Source organism: Sorex fumeus, unplaced genomic scaffold, assembly GCF_029834395.1.
Source record: "Sorex fumeus unplaced genomic scaffold, SorFum_2.1 ptg000044l, whole genome shotgun sequence".
NCBI classification, from domain to species: domain Eukaryota; kingdom Metazoa; phylum Chordata; class Mammalia; order Eulipotyphla; family Soricidae; genus Sorex; species Sorex fumeus.
The window spans coordinates 46,194,296-46,219,147 of record NW_026606101.1 but is presented as its reverse complement, the minus strand read 5'-3'; the positions used below and the strand labels follow the sequence as shown (position 1 = coordinate 46,219,147).

General features: G+C 37.7%; 1 protein-coding gene and 1 pseudogene across 1 annotated transcript in view; one reads left to right on the top strand and one right to left on the bottom strand.

Annotated features, from left to right (window-relative positions):
* Window positions 1-24,852, top strand: part of CCDC39 (coiled-coil domain containing 39) — a 58,959-nt gene that overhangs the window by 23,720 nt on the left and 10,387 nt on the right. Inside the window, exons 8-13 of the mRNA XM_056121910.1 lie at window positions 4,393-4,496; window positions 4,667-4,799; window positions 8,710-8,904; window positions 10,247-10,411; window positions 16,017-16,154; window positions 19,236-19,444. Of these exons, the coding sequence (XP_055977885.1) occupies window positions 4,393-4,496; window positions 4,667-4,799; window positions 8,710-8,904; window positions 10,247-10,411; window positions 16,017-16,154; window positions 19,236-19,444 (944 nt within the window). The remainder of the gene's footprint in view (window positions 1-4,392; window positions 4,497-4,666; window positions 4,800-8,709; window positions 8,905-10,246; window positions 10,412-16,016; window positions 16,155-19,235; window positions 19,445-24,852) is intronic.
* On the bottom strand, window positions 9,889-9,996 carry LOC130030933 (uncharacterized; annotated as a pseudogene).

Below are 24,852 nucleotides of genomic sequence, written 5' to 3'. Positions count from 1 at the left end.
TTAATAGCTGCAGGTGCCGGGTGGTTTTAACTCTCAAATTCTAGATGGTAGTGCTTGCGTGAGTTCAGTTCCTTTCCTTGCAAGGGAGTAATATTTCAGTCTGGTAATGAGATAAGTTAGTGAAGTTAAAATACCTGGAAACAGACTCAGAAAGAACACGATTTTTGCTTTTTTTCCCACTTCTTTTGTAGTGTTCATGCGAATGACTTATTTTGTAAGAGAGTAAATCTCCTTAGCAGTAAAGAGATCTTTATGAAGTCATAGCACCTGAAGTAACCAGGAGATTAGAATGTTTTTGAGCATTTTAATCTATAAATTACCATATATTTTAATTCTGATAAAGATAGAATGATTTTTTGGTCCAAAACAATTACGTAAGAACCTAAAAAAAGTAAACTCGGTGATTTTTTTGTTGAGATATTGTGTTTTACTATACAGTTAAAATCAGTATTTTTTTCCTGATAAAATGTCATTGCTAAGTAATGTGAAGTGTGGTAAGGAAAGCCTCTTTAATAAATTGTGTTGGCATCACTGGACGGCTACATGCAAAAAAATAGGCTCAGAACTCTGCCTAACACCATGTACAAAAGTAAGATCAAAATGGATTAAAGACCTCAACATCAGACCAGAAACCATAAGGTACATTGAAGATAAAGTTGGCAAAACCCTCCATGACATTGAAGCTAATGGTATCTTCAAAGATGCCACGCCACTGGCCAAGCAAGTGAAAACAGAGATAGATAAATGGGACTATCTTAAACTAAGAAGCTTCTGCACCTCCAAAGAAACAGTGACCAAAATACAAAGACAGTCTACAGAATGGGAAAGGATATTCACTGAATACACATCTGACAAGGGGTTGATATCCAGGATATACAAAATACTGGTTAAACTCCACAAGAAGAAAACAACCAACCCCATCCAAAAATGGAGCAATGAAATGAACAGAAACTTTCTCAAAGAAGAAATCCGAATGGCAAAAAAGCACATGAGAAAATGCTCTACATCATTAATCATCAGGGAGATGCAGATCAAAACCACAATGAGATACCATCTCACACCTCAGAGACTGGCCCACATTCAAAAGAGCAAAAGCAACCGATGCTGGCGTGGATGTGGCGAGAAAGGGACACTCCTTCACTGTTGGTGGGAATGTCGACTGGTTCAGCCCTTCTGGAAAACAGTATGGATGATTCTCAAAAAATTAGAAATTGAGCTCCCATTTGACTCAGCAATACCACTCCTGGGAATATATCCCAGAGAGGCAAAAATGTATAGTCGAAGTGACATCTGCACTTGTTTGTTCATTGCAGCACTCTTTACAATAGCCTGAAACTGGAAGAAACCTGAATGCCCAAGAACAGATGACTGGTTAAAGAAACTTTGGTACATCTACACAATGGAGTACTACGTAGCTGTTAGAAAAGATGAAGTCATGAAATTTACATACAAGTGGTACAACATGGAAAGTATCATGCTAAGCGAAATGAGTCAGAAAGAGAGGGATAGACATAGAAAGATTGCATTCATCTGGGGGATATAAAGTAACAAAATATGAGATTAATACCCAAGAATAGCTGAGATCAGCACCAGGAGGATTACTCCATAGCTTAGTGGCCAGTCGGGCATTCTAGAGGAAAGGGCAGCTCAGATAGAGAAGGGAGCACCAAATAAAGGGTGTTTGGAGGATCCTCCCAGGAGGGGAGATGCATGTCGAAAGTGGACTATGGACTGAACATGTTTGCCACTCAATGCCTCTTTTGCAGACCACAACACCCAAAAGGAGAGAGAGAACACAGGGGCAGCCCTGCCACAGAGGCAGGGGGGGATGGGGGGATGGGGGTGGGGGGGATATTATCCATGGTGGTGGAAAATGGGCACTGGTGGAGGGATGGGTATCTGATCATTGTATAATCAAACCCAAGCACAAAAAATTGTAAATCTACAACTGTACCTCATGGTGTTTCACTAATAAAAAAAATTTTTTTTAAAATGTCATTGCTAGTAGTTTTTTCTTATAAATGTTTGTTTGGGGCTGGACAGAGAGTACAGTGGGTTAAGCACTTTCCTTGCATATGACAGACCTTCATTAGGTTTCTGCCACCTCATATGGTCCCCCGAATGCAGAGGTAAGTCCTGAGCACCCCAGGTATGGCTCCCAAACAAGTTTAAAACAATTGCAGGAAAAATTTTTTTTTTTGCTTATCAAGATACAATTCACATACCACAATTCATCCTCTTACAGTATATTCACAGAATTGTGCAGCTACTAATATACAAATTTTAGCCAGTGTTATCCCTACTTGATTTTAGAGTATTTTTGTCACTCCAAAAAGAAATCCTATACTCAGAAATCATTTCTTTCCCCTTCATATAAGTTTACTAATTTTTGTATCTATAAACTTGCCTATTTTGAACATTTTATATAAATTAAATGATAAAATATGGGACTTTTTGCAGCTGGATTCTTATATTTATAAAGTGTTTTAAAAGTTCATTCATATTGTAACGTATAAGGGGCTATAGAGATAGTATAGCGGGTAGGTCTCTTGCCTTACATATTGGAACAAATCAATATTTCAGTCTTATTTTTTAAAATTTTTTTTTATTAGTGAGACACCATGAGGTACAGTTGTAGACTTACAAATTTTTGTGCTTGGGTTTCAATTATACAATGATCAAATACCCATCCCTCCACCAGTGCCCTAAATAGTCTTATTAAGGCTGAAACAACTCCATTGCATACCACTATACCATGTTTTAGCTTGTCCATTTATTTGCCAATGGACATGGATTGTTTCCATGTTTTAGCTATTACTAATGCTTCCATGAACGTGGGTGTGCAGTTAACTCAGAACTACTCTCTTGTGGCAGTTTGGTCCTTAATTTTTCAAGGAGTTCTCATACTGTTTTCCATAGTAACTACAGCATACCTGTGTGCAAGGATTCCAATGTCTCTACATTTTCACTAATACTCGTTCTTCTGTTTTATTTTGATAGTAACCATTGTTAATGGATAGGAGGTATTATTTCATTACAAATTTGATTCCCCTTTAATTAGTAATAAATAAGGAATATCACTAAACATTTTTTTCGTGTGCTTCTTAACCATTTGTATATCTTTTTTTTGAAAGTTCCAGGGATTGAACTCAGGGCCTCACCTATATAAGACATAGGCTCTACACTGGGTCGTTTTCCCCATCCCTATATATTTTCTTTGAAAAATGTCTTTTCAAGCTTCCCCCTCCCCTGTTTTTGAGTCAGATACTGTGGCTGAGTTTTTAATTTTTAAAAACAGCTTGAAAAGCTGTGTTCTCCCTTGAATACATAGCTCACTTGCTCATGTCTTTGCTCTGCTTTTTGTTCTCTGGAGAAGCCTGTCTTTTCCCTTGAACATGTGATTCCTCTCTCTCTCTCTCTCTCTCTCTCTCTCTCTCTCTCCTCTCACATATTTCTAAGTAAGTTTCAATAAAAACTATTTTGTCTTACCAAAAAAAGTTTTATAATATTATATATTTTATATATGATAGCACAGCAGATAGGGTGTTTACCTTGCACACGGCCGACCCGGGTTCGATTCCTCCGCCCCTTTTGGAGAGCCCAGCAAGTTACCAAGATTATCCTGCCCACATGGCAGAGCCTGGAAGCTCCCTGTGGCATATTCGATAAGCCAAAAACAATAACAACAAGTCTCACAATGGAGACGTTACTGGTGCCCACTCAAGCAAATCGATGAACAATGGAAGGACAGTGCTACAGTGCTATATATATATATATATATATATATGCATTTATGTATATATTAAAAATGCTTCCATTAACATGGGTGTACAATTAACTCAGTACTACTGTCTTGTGGCAATTTGAGTCTTCATATATATATGTATTATACTATAATATACATATTATGGTATATATTTATATATATTATATGTACTTACATAGATATTCCAGATATTAATTCCTATCAGGAATTCACAAATAATTTCTCCTCATGTCTGGATTATTTTGTTCTCTTTCGATAAAGTCTTTGAGGTATAAAAGTTTTAAATCCTGAAGAAGTTCAACTTGACTGCTTTTTTCTTTTGCCTCTATCTTGGGTCCAATCAAGAAATCATTGTTGTGAAACCCCAAATTCAAGGAATTTAATGTTGTGAAGCTTTTTCTCTACTTATTTTTAGTACATTATTTATTTATTTTTAGTATTTTATTTATTTTTAGTACCTGTATGTTTAATATCAGATCACAAAGCAAAACTGTTAATATATATGATAGCAACATTGTTTTTATATTTCTGAATGATTTAGGTTAAAAATGTTCAAAATAGAACTTCTCAGAAATGAAATCATAAGATGCAGAGTAAATATATAATTTCTGTCTGTTAACTAATAGCTGGATTGTTTAAAAGCCACTGTGAATAGAAGTTCCAGTGATTTGGAAGCTCTGAGGAGAAACATTTCCAGAATTAAGCATGCCACTGAAGAAGAAGAAGCAAAGTAAGAAAAAAACATTTAAATATGTGTTTCATGATATATATGTAGGTAATAAAATGACTCATTATAATAAAAAAATCCTTGATGTTTTACTAACAAATTTTAGGTTAAACTGTTTCTTGGTTTAAATATGTTTTGGACAGGTTCTTTTTTTTTCTTGTAAACCTTTCTAGGTTACAAAATATTAAACGTCATAATGAAGTTATAAAGAAAAAGTTACATGAGATAACTGAGAGAACTATGTCTGTAGAGGAGAAAGCAACCAACTTGGAAGATATGGTAAAGCAGGATGAGAAGATAGTCAAGGTAAATTGAGTTTTAATTTATAAGAAATCATAAATAAAATTTTAGCAATAGTGAATTAAAGGCAAACACCCTACCCGCTGTGCTATCGCTCCACCCCAGCAAATGAGCCCGGCAAGCTACCGGGAGTATCTCGCCCGCACGGCAGAGCCTGGCAAGCTCCCCATGACGTATTCGATATGCCAGACACAGTAACAACAAAGTCTCCAATGAAGACGTTACTGGGCCCGCTCGAGCAAATCGATGATCAACGGGAGGGCCTTTACTTTACTTTACTTAGTGAATTAAACTCTTAATATCAGAGGATGAGGGTTGGAAAGATAGGCTGTGGGAAGGGTACTTGCATTTTATGCAGCTCACTCGAGTTCCACCCCTCTGACACCCAACATCATCTCCCTAATCTGCCAGAAGAGAGCTCTGAGCACAGAGCCAGGAGTAAGTCCTGAGTACAGCTGGGTGTGGCCCCAGAGAAACAAAAGTTACAAATATAAGAGGAGAAACAGTTCTTTCCAGAGGTTCTGCTGTTTGACCAGAAAGATAGCTCTATAAATTAGCTTATGCTTGCATGAAGGAAGTTCAGATTTGATCTCTGACACCATATAGTCCCCAGAAAAATGCAGGAAACATCTATGATTGTGGCTCAACAATTAAAAATAATTTATTAGGGCCAAGGATGTACCTCAGTGTTACAGAACTTTCCTTGAATGTGTAAGACTCTGAGTTTTATCCCTGGAACTGAAAAAAATAGCAGTTTTGCTTCCTGTAATCCACTTATTTTGTTTTCAAAATGTTATTTTATTAAGCATCATAAATTACAAAACTATTTGAGTTGGGTTTTTGACATACCAATATTCCATCACCAATACACCACCAGTGTCATCTTGTTTCCAGATTCCTTCTCAACCCCCCACCCCAGCCCCAGCCTTCCATCTCGACTGGCATCTATTTTTTTTAATGTTAATATTTCTGTTTTAATTAATTAATTTTTATTACTGACTCACCATGTCACCGTGAGATAGTTACAAAGCTTTCATAATTGAGTTTCAATCATACAGTGTTCCAACACTCATCCCTCTACCAGTGTACATTTCCCACCACCATATCCCCCATATCCCTCCTGCCACCTCGCCAGCCTGCCTCTATTGCAGGCAATTCTCTCTCTCTCTCTCTCTCTCTCTCTCTCTCTCTCTCTCTCTTCTCTCTATCTCTCTTTCTCCCTCCCACTCCCCCTCAACCCCGCCCCCTTTTTGGGCATTATTGTTTGCAATGCAGATACTGAGAGACCATCATGTTTGGTTATTTGCCCACTTTCAGTACGCATCTCCAATCCAGAGCAATCCCTTGCAACCATTATTGCATAATGGCATAATGGTCCCTTCTCTGTTCCAACTGCCTTTTCCCCCAACCTCTGAGGCAGGCTTCCAACAATGGACCATTTGTCCTTAACCCTTCTTTCTACTGTAATGGGGTGTTAGTCTCTTACTATGTTTGTTTCTTTTTCTTTTTGACTGACTGGCACCTTTTAAGATTGGTTATTAAAGTTGGGTCTCGCAACTCCAGTGTTGTTGACTCTGTGGTTTGGAGACCTAGCTCTTTCATTCCTTGATACCACCAGTGTACCTGGGTCCTCTTGACCTCTGTCCTGTTACTTCTCATCTATCTCTTTTCCCTTCCCTTTTACTCTATTACTTATTTACTTTGAAGTTCCTGCTGTCCTGTATTTTGTTCTTCACTTTAGACACTATGTTGTACAAAGTTGTTTGTCTTGATTTGTTTCAGGCATTTAATATTCCAACAACAATCTCACTACCTCTGTCACCTTCCCTCCTCCATTGCTCCCATTTTTCCAAACCACCCCTCAAGCCTGTCCTGTGGCAGGCCTACAATAACTGTATTTTATGTTGCTTGTTACCACTAACTGACTAATGGAATGATCAAAAAATATTTCAGCAAAAGAAAATTTGTGAAAATCATTGTTTACTCAGTTTTTGTTGCCAGTGAAGCCTTTTGTGTTCATTTCCTTGTTGGTTGAGATCAGTTGGCTTTTAGGTTACATTCCAGTCCAAGCTGGTGTGCTCCTGCTGGGATGCCAGGATGGTAGAGTTTGCAGATGTCGTGTGGTCGTGAATGCAGCCACAGGCTCCAGAAATCCAGAATATTAACTGGAAAGTCTGGCTGGAGGCAAGGTGACAGTTCTTGGGATGTGGGTGCAGCTGCCTCGGCTTTGGTAGGGCAGGAAACTGGCCCACCTCCCAAGATTGCCCCAGACATCTCAGCCAGGATCAGGCATTGAGAACTTTTTGCAGCTAGATGATCTCTTTCGAGAGTGATTTGTGAGTCTCTGGAACAGGGCCAGTAGTTGAGCTTATGTGGAAACAGTGGTGAGACATGAGAGTGGCTGCTGGGGCTTCCAGAAGTATGGAGGGAGGTGAGGGGAGATCGTCCATCCAGACTCTGAGAAGGTCCAGAGATTTTTCTAAAAAAATAAAACACCCATGTGCCTGAAATTTTCAGCAGGTTAGAATCACTGTGGAGCTCAGTTGTGAGGTGGTGGAATCCAGCCAGAGGTGTGGTGGCAGATGTTGGAATGTGAGTTTGGCTCCTGGGGCTATAGTAAGGCAGGAAATTGGCCTGCTTCTCTCCTCAGCCAAAAACAGGCATCTGATTGTTCTATTTCTTTTATTCTCCTCCCAATATTTGGGGGCCAAGAGTGATCTAAGCATCCCCGGCTTAGTCCCCCACCTCCTCTTAAGCCACTGCATAACATTTATTATTATATTTGTTGCCCAGAAATTTGGAGACCATCTCAAAAATTCAGTAAAAATGGTCCACTGTAATAAAAGATAATACATTTTTAAAATTATAGGTCTTGATATGTGAAATTTTAAATGTGCTATGTAATATTAGTCCCTGGTTTCATCTGTGGTTCATTGGTTATCAAGAAAAAAATGTGTATCTCAGTGAGGAGAGTATAGGGAAATTATTTTAACGTTTTTAGATGACTGTGAAACAGAACTACTATTAAAAATTAAGCTATAAATATTACAAATACATTAAAAGCAAATTTAATAGAGAGTATTCACCTTTATAAGATCATAGTTATATTTTATAATATTTCTAGTACACTGATGCTCTCAAATTTCCTTAAGATTGCCTGTATCTATTATACCTGTACAGAGAAAATACTGCATAATGCTGTTGCTGAGATTCTTTTCCTCGCTTTGTATTTAGTTCAGTCAAGTTAGTTTGCTTAAAGGGTTACTCTCACTATGGCCAATTTTAAGTTTTTCAAATGATTTTATCATGGGAAATGGCCTCTTTCCCCTAATCTCTCATTTACTAGAAATCTGGTGGTTATGCATTCACTTGATCACCACTGGATAGTGTCCCAAAGAGATTGGGAGTCTGGATGATGTGAACCCTCAAGACTTAAGTGAATGTGGGGCTGGAGTGATAGCACATTGGGTAGGGCGTTTGCCTTGCATGCAGTCAACATGGCCAACACAGGTTCGATTCCAGCATCCCATATGGTTCCCCAAGCACCGCCAGGAGCAATTCCTGAGTGCATGAGCCAAAAAAGACTTAAGTGGATACAAATTTGTAAGTTCTGTGTCTTTGGTATATTTTATTTTCCAAGTAAATCAGTGTAGTGGTCAAATTCTCAGGGTTGGGCCACATGGTATCGAGTTGAGATGACAGAGCAAGATGATAGCATAAGAATAGAAAACTACTGTTCTACTCTACTAGAATAGAATACCCAAAATGTTGGCGATTTGTTGGAATTGTGGGAACGGCATTTTGTTCTGAATGGTGAAAATGCTGGTATTCACTTAAGAACTTTAAAATTATGTTTAAATAATATAACTTCTCAATGTGTTGTAATTTCATTAATCACTGTTATTCTTGTCATCAGGAAGTGCAAATTCAATTGAACATATTGAAAGATGTGCTATATAAGAAATCTCAGGAATTACAGACTGAGAAAATGAAAGAAAAAGCTACTGTCTCAGAAATTAAAGGAACACGGTCTGTTCTTAGGAACTTAAATAATCAGTTACGTAAACTGGATTTTGACACCTTGATGCAGCAAGAAATTATGTACAATCAAGTAGGTGCTTCTCTGAATAGTCTTCATGTTGATTGGTTATAGTTGCTATAGTTAAAATACTGTGTTCTTTGTCCTGTGTATCTTAAGAAAACATTTAATTCTTAGTTATATAAACAAATACTCTTTTACTCCTACTCCTTCCTCATTTGTTAGTCTATAGTTTCTCAAAATCACTAGATGCTAAATATAATTTTAGAAATATTGGGATCAGAGCGATAGTACAGTGGGTAGGGTGCTTGCTTTCCAAATGGCCTCCTCAGGTTTGATCTCAAGCATCGCCAGTGGTCCTTCAAGCCCTGCCAGGAATGATCCCTGAGGATAGAGCCAGGAGTAAGTCCTGAGCACTGCTGGCTGTGACCGAAAATTAAAGTAACAGAATATAACAAAATATTCACTAGAAGGTCATCATATTTGAATTCTTCCTGACAATTTGAGACTTCTAAAATTTTTACATCTCTTAGAAAGTTTACACTAAGAAATTATTTTCATGAAAATCCATGGATTTACTGAGATTTCATCATCGTAGTATCATAAGTACCTTCTCTAGTTGACTTTGTTTTATGTACATATTTAGAATCAGATAAGATGCTATCTATAAAATATATACATATATACATATACACACATATATACATATACACTACACACACACACACACACACACACACACACACACACACACACACATACTGTCACTGTCACTGTCCTCCCGTTGTTCATTGATTTGCTCGAGAGAGCCCAGTAACGACTCCACTGTGAGACTTGTTACTGTGTTTGGCATATGGAATACGTCACAGGTGGCTTGCCAGGCTTTGGCGTGCGGGCGAGATACTCTCAGTAGCTTGCCAGGCTCTCCGAAAGGGGCGGAGGAATTGAACCCGGGTTGGTCGGGTGCACCGCGTGCAAGGCAAACGCCCTACCACTGTGCTATTGCTCCAACACACACACACACACACACACACACACACACACACATAAACCGAAACTACTCAGACCTCTCTGTCTCCTCCTCATTGTTTCGGGTGCTCTACACGTTCAGAGAAACTTCTTTAGTAACGAACAATAGAAATGATCCCTGGAGTGTCACTGCGATCTCTATCACTGTCCTGTACTTCTGTGTCACTTTGTTGTGACATCATCTGTCACTGTCATCTCCACTGGTGGTTGAAGAAAGTTCTGGTTTGTGTTTTCTCCCCTTTGAGTAGAATTGTATGCTACAAATTGCTGAAGGATTAAAGTGACGTTAATAAATTAGGATAAGCCTTACTAATTATTTATTGTGTTTTTAAATTATAGAAATGGTTTTGATTCTTCTTGCTAATAAAAAAAAAACTTCTCACAGGATTTTTACATTCAACAACTGGAACGTAGAATGTCACGGTTAAAGGGAGAAATAAATTCTGAAGAAAAACTTGCCCTTGAAACAAAGATTGTTGAACTCAAAAAAGTGTTGGAGGAGAAAAAATCCACGTATGACCTTTTGGAAACCCAGATCGGGAAGCTTCGTGTAACTTGCCAGACTACTTTATGCTACAAATACTCCAGTCATTTGTTGTTTTCTGTTTTCTGTTTACATTTCCCTAAGGTTTTATTTTGAATAGGCTAATTTCCAAGCTATGTGTATAACAAATACATATTCCTATTCATTTCTATGAGAATATAACTTCATTATTTATTATATACTTGCCATTATGTACTACATGCTTTTAGTATTTCTTTTCACTTATTCCTTATTAATGTCTTCAGATGCTGTTATTTTGGGATGATGGTAAGAGTAATTTTCCCACAATTACACAGCTAATACAGAGAGAATTAGGATCCCTGGTTCATGTGATTTAAAAATACTCCTATATGGTACATGACTTAAAAATCAGATAATTTTAATTTTTCCACTATGTATCTACCATAATTTGATTGCCTTTATCACTGAAATTATTTCTAAAGGAAGCTGCTCTCTTAGAGCTTTCCCATTGTTATTTTAAATATTTAGTGACAATATTTAAAACAACTAAATTTTTAAAATTTTATAAAAATTTTATTTTTATAGTTGTTCACAGTAATTCATTACATTCAGTATTTCAAACCAATTCACCACCATTACAAAACAATGCCTTCCCACCATTATATTTAGGATTTTTCCACCAAACTCCCAAAGCCTGCCCGCAAAGCAGAACGTAAAAAATTTATTTTGTATTGTTTGTTATGAATAATCTGCTAAAAATAATCCCCAAAAGCTGCCTTAGTGTGTGAAGATTTTTGTATCTTGCCCTGGAGCCATTAATCCCTTGTATAAGAGATTACTAACAAGCTGTTACAGGTTGTTAAGGGGAACTGTTACTATAAAAATTTGTCTTTAGGTATATTATGCTTGTGGTAATATAAAAGCTATGCTGATGAAACAATCTAATATAAACATGTTAAAATTTAACTGAAAAGCAAAACTGAAGAAGTAAGCTCATGGCCTGAGGGAACTCTATGACTAAGGAGAACTTGAAAGGGTTGAATGGGAGCCATAAACGGTTTGATATTTGAAACCACTGATTAGTCTAGTGATGAGTGTCCTCTAGTGGTTTAAAGGAGAATTGCTCTGAATTCTTTATCTAGAGCTATGAAATTTGTTACTTGTGATTACTTGCTTATTGCTAATTTACTTTATAAAAAATTTACTCTTGGAATTGATAATTTTTATTATTCAAATGTTGAAAATTTTTAATATGACTTAATTTTAGTCTTGAAAAGTTTATAGCCCTGTGGAAAGATTTTTATTTTTTTAAAATTTTTATTAGTGAAACGCCATAAGGTACAGTTGTAGACTTACAAAGTTTTGTGCTTGGGTTTCAGTTATACAATGACCGAGTACCTATCTTTTCACCAGTGCCCAGTGCCCATTCTCCACCACCAATGATCCCAGTGTCCCTCCCACCCCCCCATCCCCCCATCCCACCCTGCCTCTGTGGCAGGGCACTCCCTTTTGTTCTCTCTCTCCTTTTGGGTACAGTGCTTTGCAAAAGAGGCATTGAGTGGCAATCATGTTTGGTCTATAGTCTACTTTCAGCATCCTGGGCGGATCCCCCCACCCTTTATCTGGTGCTCCCTTCTCTATCTGAGCTGCTTTACCCCTAGAGTGTGCGGCTGGCCTCCGAACCATGGAGCAAACCTCCCGGTACTTATCTCGGCTATTCTTGGTTGTTAGTCTCCTATTTTGTTACTTTATGTTCCCCAGATGGATGCAATCTTTCTATGTCTGTCCCTCTCTTTCTGACTCATTTCACTTAGCATGGTACTTTCCATGTAGTACACTTGTATGTAAATTTCATGAGTTCAACCTTTCTAACAGCTACATAGTACTCCATTGTGTAGATGTACCAAAGTTTCTTTAACCAGTCATCTGTTCTTGAGTACTCAGTTATTTTCCAGATTCTGGCTATTGTAAAGAGTGCTGCAATGAATAAACAAGTGCAGATGTCACTTCGACTATACTTTTTTGCCTCTCTGGGATAAATTCCCAGGAGTGGTATTGCTGGGTCTAATGGGAGCTCAATTTCTAGTTTTTTGAGAATCGTCCAAACTGTTTTCCAAAAGGGCTGAACCAGTTGGCATTCTCACCAGCAATGAAGGAGGGTACTTTTCTCGCCACATCTGCGCCAGCACCGGTTGCTTTTGTTCTTTTGGATGTGGGCCAGTCTCTGTGGTGTGAAATGATATCTCACTGTTGTTTTGATCTGCATCTCCCTGATGATTAATGATGTGGAGAATTTTCTCATGTGCCTTTTAGCCATTCGGATTTCTTCTTTGAGAAAGTTTCTGCTCATTTCGTTGCTCCATTTTTTGATGGGGTTGGATGTTTTTTCCTGTGGAGTTCAACCAGTACTTTGTATATCCTTGATATCAACCTCTTGTTGAATGTGTATTCGGCGAATATACTTTCCCATTCTGTGGACTTGTCTTTGTATTTTGGTCACTGTTTCTTTTGAGGTGCAGAAGCTTCTTAGTTTAAGATAGTCCCATTTGTCTATCTCTGTTTTCATTTGCTTGGCCAGTGGCATGACATCTTTGAAGAAACCATTAGCTTCAGTGTCGTGGAGGGTTTTGTCAACTTTGTCTTCAATATACCTTATGGATTCCAGTCTGATGTTGAGGTCTTTAATCCATTTTGGTCTTACTTTTGTACATGGTGTTAGGCAGAGATCTGAGCCCATTTTTTTTGCATGTAGCTGTTCAGTTTTGCCAGCACAATTTGTTAAAGAGGCTTTCCTTACTCCACTTCACATTTCTTTCTCCCTTATCAAACATTAGATGATCATATGTTTGAGGGGGGATATCCATATATTCAACCCTGTTCCATTAGTCTGCAGCTCTGCCTTTGTTCCAGTACCATGCTGTTTTAATTATTACTGCTTTGTAGTAGAGTTTGAAGTTAGGGAGGTTGATTCCTCTCATTTTCTTTTTCCCAAGAATTGCTTTAGCTATTCGTGGGGGCTTATTGTTCCATATGAATTTCAGGAGTGTTTGCTCCATTTCTTTGAAGAATGTCGTGGGTATTGTTATAGGAATCACATTGAATTTATACAATGCTTTGGGGAGTATTGCCATTTTGACGATGTTAATTCTCCCGATCCATGAGCAGGGGATATCTTTCCATTTCCTCATGTCCTTTTTTATTTCCTGAAGTAGCGTTTTGTATTTTTCTTTGTACACATCCTTTACTTCCTTAGTTAAGCCGATTCCTAGGTACTTGATTTTTTGGAACAACACATTTTTGAATCAGAAAGACCAGTTCTTATTATACCCTACCACTATTTTAACTTTTCTGACTCCTAGTTTTCTTATATGTTAAATATAAAAGGACTTGAAGATTTATTTAATTTATTTATTTATTGGGTTTTTGGTTTTTGGGCCACACCCTGCAGTGTTCAGGGGTTACCCCTGGCTTGGCACTCAAGAATTATTCCTGGCAGTGCTTGGGGGACCATATATGGTGTCCAGGTTGGCCACGTAACAAGGCAAGTGCCTTACCCACAGTATTACCTTTCCAGTCCTTAACATTATTTTATTCCTTGCCCCCCATCAGGGCTGGGTGTACCCCTTGGCCCTGTGCCACCCCGCCCTCCTTCACATTATTTTAGAGCAAAGGGAAAATTAGGAATATATCTTAGCACAGTGTTTAAATGGGTATTGCTTTCAGTTATGTAGAACGTGAGATTATTAGTACAACAGGAGTATAACTTTTATTTCTCCATGTGCCTCTTGATCCTGAGCTGATTTTTGTCAGTTTTTGCTGTTTGGGGATGATTCTAGTAACCCCTTTTAACTACTCTAGGGTTCTCTCTGTTAAATGTTGTTGTTTAATATGCATACTTATCTCAACTCTGGTTTTAATAGAAGAATATACAATGGAAATGAGTAAAAATGTAAAGATATTAAAGATACTAAAGTATTTAGTTAACTTTTGGGGTGGTAGTGGTTGGTCATACTCAGCTGTGCTCAAGGCTTACTCTGGCTCTGTGCTCAGGCATAACTGCTGGTGGTTCTTGGGGAACCATATACGGTACTTGGGTCTTGGTCAACTTGCATGCAAGGCAAGCCCCTATTTTGGTAACCTTTTAAAGAACCTCCTTAGAGCATCAGATTGTTAAATCATTATATATTCCTTTTCCCAAATGACTTCATACTTTGCATACTGGGAACTAGTCTTTCTTTCTTTCTTTCTTTCTTTCTTTCTTTCTTTCTTTCTTTCTTTTTCTTTTTTTCTTGCTTGCTAGCTTGCTTGCTTTTTAGGTCACACCCGGTGATGCTCAGGGGTTACTCCTGGCTCTGCAATCAGGAATTACTCCTGGCAGTGCTCGGGGGACCATATGGGATGCCGGGGATCAAACCCAGGTCGGCCACATGCAAGCAAACACCCTACCCGCTGTACTATCACTCTGACCCCCAAGAGAACTATTTTTTTCTGGTTAAGTATCATAATTTTTTGTTGTTATTGCTCAAAAATGTCATTTTCAGGGCCCAAGAGATAGTACCATTGATAGGGTGCTTTCCTTGCACACAGTGGGCCAAGGTTCACCCCTCTCCCCCACAGCACTGCATAGGTTCCTGAGTACTCCCAGGAATGACTCCTGAGCACAAAGCCAGGAGTAAGCCCTAAGCACTGTTGGGTGTGGCCCAAAACAAAACAAAGTTCATTTTCAGAAATCACAGTCTTCTTGCTCTTGCTGCCATACTGATACTGAAAAGAAATTTAAGGCAGTTAGAAAAGCAAAGGAGGCACACAGAGAGAATGACAGGGAAAGGGGGTAGGGAAAGAGATCTTGGACTTGGAATACTTTTGCTTTAGGTACCCGGAGGGGACTAAGCATAAATCTTATTCTGGGTTCTGGGAAGGAAAAGGGATACAAAGTAGTATAAAAACTAGGAAACTGGTATGCAAGTATGACCCTCTTATACATGTAATGGAACTAACTACTTCCTAACATATTCATCTCTAGCAATTTGTGATTGCGTACACAATCATAACAATAACAGTAATACATAAGCATGTGTAATGCCTAACTAAAACTTGTTAGTACTCCGATTAAAACTTCGTTAAATTTCCCCACAAACAAGGAAGGTAGTGCCTGCTACCATTTCAGTTTTAGAAATGAGAAAACAGGATGAGTAGGTGCCCACTGTGATTGGCTGACATCTAATTAAAGCTATCTGATTCCAGAGCTTGTACTGTTAATGAGGACTTTAAGCTTTCTCAGATCGATGATGCTTTTACTCTCCTGGAACTTGAGTTGAATAAAAAAATGAACCTCCAGAATGATGAACAGTGAATTGGACTCCCTCTTCCTATTTCTTCCCATAAATAATAATCGCCTAGTATTTCAGGTTGATCTATAAACTATACATAATATTTCCTATTAGACTCAGATTAAATTAAAAAATATCATTAGTAGGTAAAAGTGAAGTTTAACTGTGAGTATTCATGTATATGAGAAATGTTATAGCATTAAGAGTGAGATTTAAAAATTTTATTATAAATATGTAATGAGTATTAATTTCTATAAAATATACTTAGTCACATGCATTTAATATTTTTATGTGTTTATATACTCTTCCTATATTTACAGAATGATCTTTACTTTATCAAGAAGTCAAATGCTAAAAATTTTGATGAAAAACAGGCCCTTCTGACCAAAATAAATGAACTAAACCTTTTCAATGACACATCAGAGAAGGAACTTAAAAAAGTAAAGACTTTGAAACAGGTAGGATGAAATCATACACATACATATTTTTTTTGGATTTCTGGTTTCTCTTTGGCCCATTCTTCCATTGAAAACATTATATATATGTATATATGTATAAGTACATGTGTTATTATTTTATGTAAACACATATGGCGGCCACACCCCGCTCTTTTGATAACTGCAGAAAATAGAAAAAACAGGGAATTTTTGGGGAGTTGTCAGGGTATGGGGCACACCTGGTGGTGCTTAATCTTTACTCCTGGCTCTGCAATCAGGAGTCACTCCTGAAGGTGCTTAGGGGACCCAATGGGATGCCCGGGATCAAACCCAGGTTGGCCGTATGCAAGGCAAGTGCCCTCCCTGCTGTGTGATAGCTCCAGTCCCTCAAAATAGGGAATTATTGAGAAGAAAGTAAGTCACTGTCATCTCTGCATGTAAGAGAAAGTATTAGTATCCATTATTTCCTTCTAGTCTTTCAAAGAAAATTGACAGATGTATTTAAATTTATTTTATGAGCTGGAGAGGTAGTGCAGTAAGTGAAGGTGCTTTCCTCACTTGCAACCAACCTGTGGACTGACCCTAGCACCTCATATGGTTTCCCGAGCCTGCCCTGAGCACAAATCCAGGAGTAAGCCCAGAGCACCATTGTGTGTACCTGAAAAAAAGTGCTGAAATTATTAAATCTTAAAATTATTTTAATATATTTTATGTTCTCAAAAATTCAGTATCCCTTAAACTGTTGTTTTTAGAGATGGGGATGTGCTCAGTGGTACAGCACTTGCCTGCATGTGTGAGGCCCTGGGTTTGATTCCTGGCACAAGGTGTTCCTCCAAATCCCTAATTGGCAGCAGCTCCTGAATACCACAGGGTGGTCCTAAAAAGATAAAACCACATGTGTGTGTCCATGTGAATACATATTAAAGGTCTTCTGGGGTTCACTTCATGAAATTACAATTTAAACATGGCTTGCTTTTGGCTATATGCTTCTCTCCAGTGTTTTTTCGTTTGTTTGTTCCTTTTTGGTTTTGGTCTACACCAGAGGTGCTCAGGGCTTACTCCTGGTCTCTGCTCAGGAGTGACCCCAGTGCTTAGAGGACCACAGGATGAACTGTGGCGTGCCACAGGCACTGCAAGTACCTGAACCTCTGCTCTCTTTGAAGCAGTGTTGTCATATGCAGTGCATGGATGTTATAATACAACAATTCAGTTCATTCCTAGAATAAATTTCTAGCTGTAAAATTTATAGTCCAGAGAGAATGAAGAGTCCGGAGAGCTAGCGTGTGCAGACATGCTATGCATGCAGGAGGTCCAGGTTTGGTTCCAGGCACTGCATGGAACAGCGGAACCAGGAGTAGCCTCTCAGCACTTCTGGGTATGGCCGCCTCCACCAAAAAACCCCAAAGATGGAATATTTTCAGCTTCTTAAAATTCTTTTTAAAATAGGTTGCCCTCTACAGGATTTAATAAATAACCCCACCAGCCAGATGTAAACATTCTCTCTATTTTACTGCCAATGATAAATATTATAATTTTAAAATGTTGCCAATTTAGTGGGCAAACATAGGCTCCCATTGTTTTCATTTGAATGCCTAAAATTGGGGATATTTGAAAACATATTTAAACATAAAATTTAAATATATCTGAATTAAAACATACAAAACATTTTTCCTATTATATTATGTTCCATAATTTTTCTTTTTTTTATTTCTGATATCCCTTTGAATACCATACATATCTTCCATTGGAGACAATATATACATGTGTATATGATATATGTATATAGGTATGAATATATGTTATTATGTATACATACATATTTGGGGCCACACCCAGCTGTGATTAGGGCTTACTCCTGGATCTAGGTTCAAGGAAACTCCTGCTGGAATTTGAGGGACCATGTGGGGTGCCAGGAATTGAATACAGGTCAACCACGTACAACGCAAAAACTCTTCCCGTTGTACTATTTCTCCAGCACTTATATTTTTAAGTTGCTTTTAAATGGAAAAAGATCTCCGTATGTAAAAGTACTAGATGTCACATATATTGTCAGTATTTTTCATGTTATTAAATTTTAATTCAGTTTTGATATAAAATCTTTTTTAACAGAAATGTTTGTCTCCAACCCCATGTCTTTTTATATGTACAAACTTCTTGGTCATCTTGAAAATCAGACAAACGTGTACGGTTTCTAGTAGCCTTACTGGTTTAATTTCTTACACTGCTTACTTCTTTCACCTGGAATATATATTTTGCTACATACAAGGTTAGGTATATAATCCTTTTTGGGGGGGGGGCACATCCAGCTGTGCTTAGGGCTTACTTTTAGTTCTGTGATCAGGGATCACTCCTGGTGGGCTCAGGGGACCATATGAGGTGCAAGGGGTTAAGCCTGTGTCTGGCATGCACAAGGCAAGCACCCTACCTGCTATACTGTCTCTGATCCCCAAGAAAATATCTTACAAAGATAAAATTTTATCTGACTACAAAGGTATTTTCTGAAATAGTAAAACTGAAATAGTACGTTGTGTTCTGGAGTGTTTATTTTTAAGCTTTCTATTCGGCACACTGATCTATTTTGTACTCTGTCAAGTAGGCTTATGTTGGCACTGAGTGGTCATCCATCAGACTTGATGTACTTTCTGGATCTAGTAAATTTCAATTATGTCAATAACCTTTTAAAATAGAATTTTTACTGTGAAACTTTAAAACTGACTTATAATAAAAGACTTGGAATAGCCATAGACACATTTCTTAAAATGAAAGTAAAAAACCAGGGTCACGGCTAATATCAAGCTAAGTGTTAAATGGTATTGTCTTGGCAGGATAGAAAAAGTTGTATTTTCATATTTGACTTTTGTTTTTTGTTTTTGGGCCATGCCTGGTGGTGCTGGGAATTACTTCTGACTCTATTCAAGGATCATCTTGGCAGTTCTCTGGGAATACCATATGTAGTGGGGTATTGATGCTTGCAAGGCAAACTCTAGGCTGTTATAGTCTCTCCAGGGCCAAGTTTGACTTTTGTAGCAATACAAAATTAACTTTCAGGTTTTGCTTTAAAGATAATTATTTCAGTACTTGTTGGCATTGTTACTTTGATAGGATTTGATGATAGAGGACAATCTTTTAAAACTTGAAGTTAAACGCACTCGAGAGATGCTTCACAGTAAGGCAGAGGAAATTCTTTCGCTGGAAAAAAGAAAACAGCAGTTAAGAACAGCTATGGAAGAACGACTCGAAGAAATTAAGGTTCACAAAGCAATGCTGTTATCGCAAATACGATTAGTTGATCAAGAGCGGCAAAACATAAGGTGATAATTAGAATCTTAAAATATTTCTAAATCTGCATTGCAAACTGTAATATCTAAAATGAGAGAGAAAAAGAGAGAGAAGAGAGGGCCTGCAATAGAGGCAGGTGGGGGGTCAGGGGTGTCTTGGAGGGGTGGGAGGGCAACTGGGGACACCAGTACTGGGAAATTACCTGTTGGAGGGATGGGTGTTTGAACATTGCATGACCCAGTAATGAATAGCTTTGTAATGCTCCATCTCACTGTGGTCTATCTATCTATCTATCTATCTATCTATGGAATATATATGGGCTGGAGCGATAGCATAGCAGGTAGGACGTGTGCCTTAAATGCTGCTGATTGGATGTGTCAACCTGGGTTCGATTCCTCCACCCCTCCTGGAGAGCCCGGCAAGCTACCGAGAGTATCTTGCCCACATGGCAAAAGCCTGGCAAGCTCCCTGTGATATATTCGATATGCCAAACACAGTAACAACAAGTACAATGGAGACATTACTGTCTATATATAGAGACAGGTTATGTAAAGGAAAATTCACAAGTCATAAACATGTGAAAAACTATTAGTGTCATAAAACTTTGAGTAAAAATAAGTAGAATGTAAAAACATAAAATATTGAAAACTTGTAAGGTTGAAGTTAGAAAAACTGTTTCCCCATCACCTTGATTATCTGAAAACAAATTTGATGTGTAAGACATTTTGTAGGCAAATGTCTAGTTTCCCTCTTCGCCTCCTCATTCTCTCTGTTCTCTCTCTTATGTTAGATTATTAATTTCCTTGGACTTTATTTTTGTGTATGGTTTTGGATAAGGGTCAAATAATACATTTTAAATACTTAACAGTATCCAAATAAGTAGTATCTTATAAATAAGATAAATAGCTACATTTTTGTAACACCCCCTCGCCTTCTCACACAGACACACACACACTTTATTTAAATACTATGGTTTACAAAGTTGTTCACAATGATTTGTTACAGGCATTTAATATTCCATTACCAATCCCTCCACCTCTATCAATTTCTCCACCATTGTCTCCAATTTCTCTAATCACCTCTCAAACCTGCCCCCAAAGTTGGCCCTCAAATAGCTGCATTTTTGGAAGCAAGTTTCCCCTAGAGGTTTTGCATATCATTTATAAGATTTATTCCTGGCCAAAGTTTATTTATTTATTTATTCATCTATTTGTTCTTGGGCCACTCCACTGGAGTTCATGGACTACTCCTGATTCTGTTCTCCTAGGTGACTCCCAGTGGAGTTTTGGGGAACCGTATGAGTGCTGGGAATTGAACTGAGGTCAGTGGCTTGCTAGGAAGTACCTTACCCCTAAACTATATCTCTTATTTTTAAAATGTAATTGACCTTTGCTCTTTATTAGAGTTGTCAAATTCCATTGTATGCATTTATCTTAGTTTGTTTATATGTTACCTGATGAATATTTCTTTACAGTTTTGGAGTACTACAGATTTAGCTTCTATAACATATGCTTTCTTGATATGGATATGCACTTTCTTTTCTCTTGGGTAAATATATCTAGAAGCAGAACAGTGGACTTACGTGATGGGATCAAATGACTGCCCATTTTTAATTGGGTTTGCTTTTTTAATTGGGTTTGTTTTTCCCTTCTCTGTTCGGAAGCTATGCAATCTAATTTTAACTTTATTTTTAAATTCAAAAGAAACATTGATCTTCCTCTTTATAGTAATATTATAGTAATATAGTAAGTAATGGGCTGAAGCGATAGCACAGCAAGTAGGGTATTTGCCTTGCACGCAGCCAACCTGGGTTCAATTTCTCCACCCCTCTCGGAGAGCCCAGCAAGCTACCGAGAGTATCCCGCCCGCATGGCAGAGCCTGGCAAGCTCCCCATAGCATATTAAATATGCCAAAAACAGTAACAAGTCTCAAAATGGAGATGTTACTAGTACCCACTCAAGCAAATCGATGAACAATGGGAGTACAGTATAGTAATATAGTAATATGCTATATATTACTAGTATAGTAAGTAATATAGTAATATACTATATATTACTAATATATAGTGATTATAGTAATAATATAGTAAGATTAGTTTCTATAATTATTTCTTTACTAAAAGGGATAGAATTTTACTTTAGCATTTTCTCTCCACTGCTTTTATATTATGGAGAAATCTCCAATTAATATTTTTAAGTTGGGGCCGGGAAGATAGTTTAAAGGACTACTGCAAATGCCCAGAAAAGGGCTTTTGCAGGCAAGAGGCCTGGGTTTGATCAATGCATAATTCACTGAACGAGGTATTTGAACACCATTGGGTATAGCACAAAAGCCAATTCCCTTCCCCAAATAGTTTTGTTATTATTTCTAATATTACATCTCTATATTTGAAAACCTAAAACTTACTTTTATTAAAGTGTATAGCCAACTGCCAGAAATTATTTCACCCTAGCTGTTTTAATTGATTCATTGTTGGTTTTATCATCTTGTGTATCCTTTGTCCTTCTGTTCTCTTGGAATCCTATTTCATTTCTGTGGAATATGGTTTAATATTTTTTCAGGAGATGATGTTTTCTGAAAGTTTTTAGACTTTGAGTATTTAAAATGTTTTCTTCTCACCTCTGTTTGAATTACACTTGAATTTTGAGAGCACTGTTTGATATTATTCTAGGTCACAGAATTGAAATTTTTGAGCCCAGTCTCATTTATTTTATTTTGTAGGTACTTTTTGTGTTTCCTTTATGGAAGTTTTGGGACAGTGTTTTAATCTTTTGGGTTTCATAATTTCTACGTATGTATCTGGGAGTGATGTTTATTTTTTAGAATTTCTTCATGTTTGGCCCTTGACAAACTCTTTCAGTTATTTCATTCTTTCTTCAGGTCAGGGACATGTTTTCCTATTCTAGTTTTCTCACACCAGCCTTTAATCTTATTTATTGTTCAGTTTTTTCAGGGAAATTAGCCCTTTAGATTTATCTTTCAGATTTCTTAGCTATCATATTATTTTAAAATTTTATACTTTTTCCTTTTGAAAATATTTATTTTCTCTTCATCATCCTTCTGTCTGTTGTCTTCCCTGTTCCCCGATTCTCTCTCTCTCTCCATTTTTAGATATCACCACCTGAAGTCTTCTTTGCTGTTATCAAGTTGAAAAGGATGCAATATACTCTCATAAATCTTTACGAGAAGATGAGTTAGAATACTTTGTTTTGGGACCATACCTGGTAGTGCTCAGGGACTCTATGCTTGAGAGACTATGTGGTGCCAGGGATCTAACCCAGGACTCCTGCATGCAAAGCATGCACTTAGCCCGTTGATCAATCTCTCTTGTCCTAATTAGACTGTGTTAAGTAGTTGAAGTTTATTTTCTATGGCAAGCATTATATTTGTTTCTCCTAGAGTCTAACGTGCAGTTGCTTGTTTTGTTGTTTTTATTCATATTACTAGCTTTCTAATTTTTGTTATATTATTAAATAATTCACAATCTGTAATTACTAGTGTACCAATTGATATGCATTTCTTTTGAACTGACTTTTTTGGGTGGGGAGCTTTAGGGATCATCCCCAAAGGTGCTTGAGGTCTGTTCCTGGATTTGAGTTGAAGGGTCACTCCTGGAGGTGCTTGGGAGGGTATATGATGTGGGGGGCAGGACAGGGGGTTGAACCTAGCATCCAAACATACCTTCAACCCATTGTGATAACTCTGCAATTTCAATTAGGCCCAGTTTTCTCAATACAATTGGAAGGCCTGATTGTGGCCTGTGAGCTAATCCCATAAGGGATGTAAGAGTTTTATTATGTGCAATGAAAGTTTTATTTTTATATGAAGCTGCCTTTCTTCTTCTTTTTCGCTGTGAAGAATTGGAATTCTTTGTTTACTTTGAACAGTTGAGGTATGCAACTCTAAAGTTCTGTGGACATTCCTATTATTTATTATCTTGCTTATTTATTATCTTGTTTTTACTTCTTATTCCTAAGGCTGGATTTTCTACTGATTTCTTTGATGGAAAATGGACTGTTTTTGCAGTAATTTTCTGTGTGTATTTTCATCCCTGCACTTCCCATTCCATACTCTGGTGAAAAATATGGATGCAGAGACTTAAATACATGCTTTTTTGCATGGATGAGGATTCATTTAGCATATCTGACAAAATAGATATTACTACATAAAGATCCAAGGTCAATAAACCAAGAAGATGCAATGTCAACAATATTTGCACACCATCACAGGTACACCTAATTATACAAAGCAATTATTAACCTCAAGGGATACACCGACAAAACCCACAGTGATTATAAGGTTACTAAATACATAACTTCTGACACTGAGAAAGATCATTTAAATCTAAAAATGTAAAACAAAAACTAAGGAAAGAATGCCATTAAATGGAATAATTAATGAGGTAGACTTTATAGATATAGATATTTTTATACCTCAAATAAATAAATACATTCTTCTCAGGTGCACATGGACCTTTATCGGGATAGAAATGTTGGGATATAAAAGTAGTCTTAAATATTAAAAGATTATAATATCAAGCATCTTTTATGAGTAATGATATCTTGCTAGGAATTAGAAACAGAAAATGGAAAAAACTCAAATACATGGAAAATAAACTTTTGAAAAATTCTTGGGTCACAGTGAAGAAATTAAAAGATAAATAAAAGGTAAAGGCCCTCCCGTTGATCGTCGATTTGCTTGAGCGGGCCCAGTAACGTCTCCATTGGAGACTTTGTTGTTACTGTGTCTGGCATATCGAATACTCTCGGAAGCTTGCCGGGCTCTCCGAGAGGGGCGGAGGAATCGAACTCAGGTCGGCCATGTTGGCCGCTTGTAAGGCGAACGCCTACCCGCTGTGCTATCCTAGAGAAAAACAAAAATAAGAAGAATGGATTCTCAGGCCCTATATTCTGGGTGTTACAAAAATAGGATTAAGAGGGAAAAGTCTAACCTTTCACCTCAAGGAACCAGAAAAAAGAGAAACCAACATAACCAGAAACAGAAACAAAGATGATACAAACAATGAAACTGAAGAGTTGGTCCTTTGAAAGGATTAATAGAATTGATAACACCCCAAGAAAAAGATAAAAGAATTATAAATGAAAGAGGGATGCTGCAGAAATACGGTCACTGTCACTGTCCTCCTGTTGTTCATCGATTTGCTCGAGCGGGCCCAGTAAATGTCTCCATTGTGAGACTTTGTTGTTACTGTGTTTGGCTGAATACTGAATACATCATGGGTAGCTTGCCAGGCTTTGCCCTGCGGGCGATATACTCTCAGTAGCTTGCCGGGCTCTCCAAGAGGGGCGGGAGGGGGGGGGGGGAATCGAACTTGGGTCGGCCATGTTAGCTGTTTGCAAGGCGAACGCCTTACCCGCTGTGCTATCGCTCCAGCTATCCAGCTATCACTGGGGCGATAGCACAGTGGGTAGGGCGTTT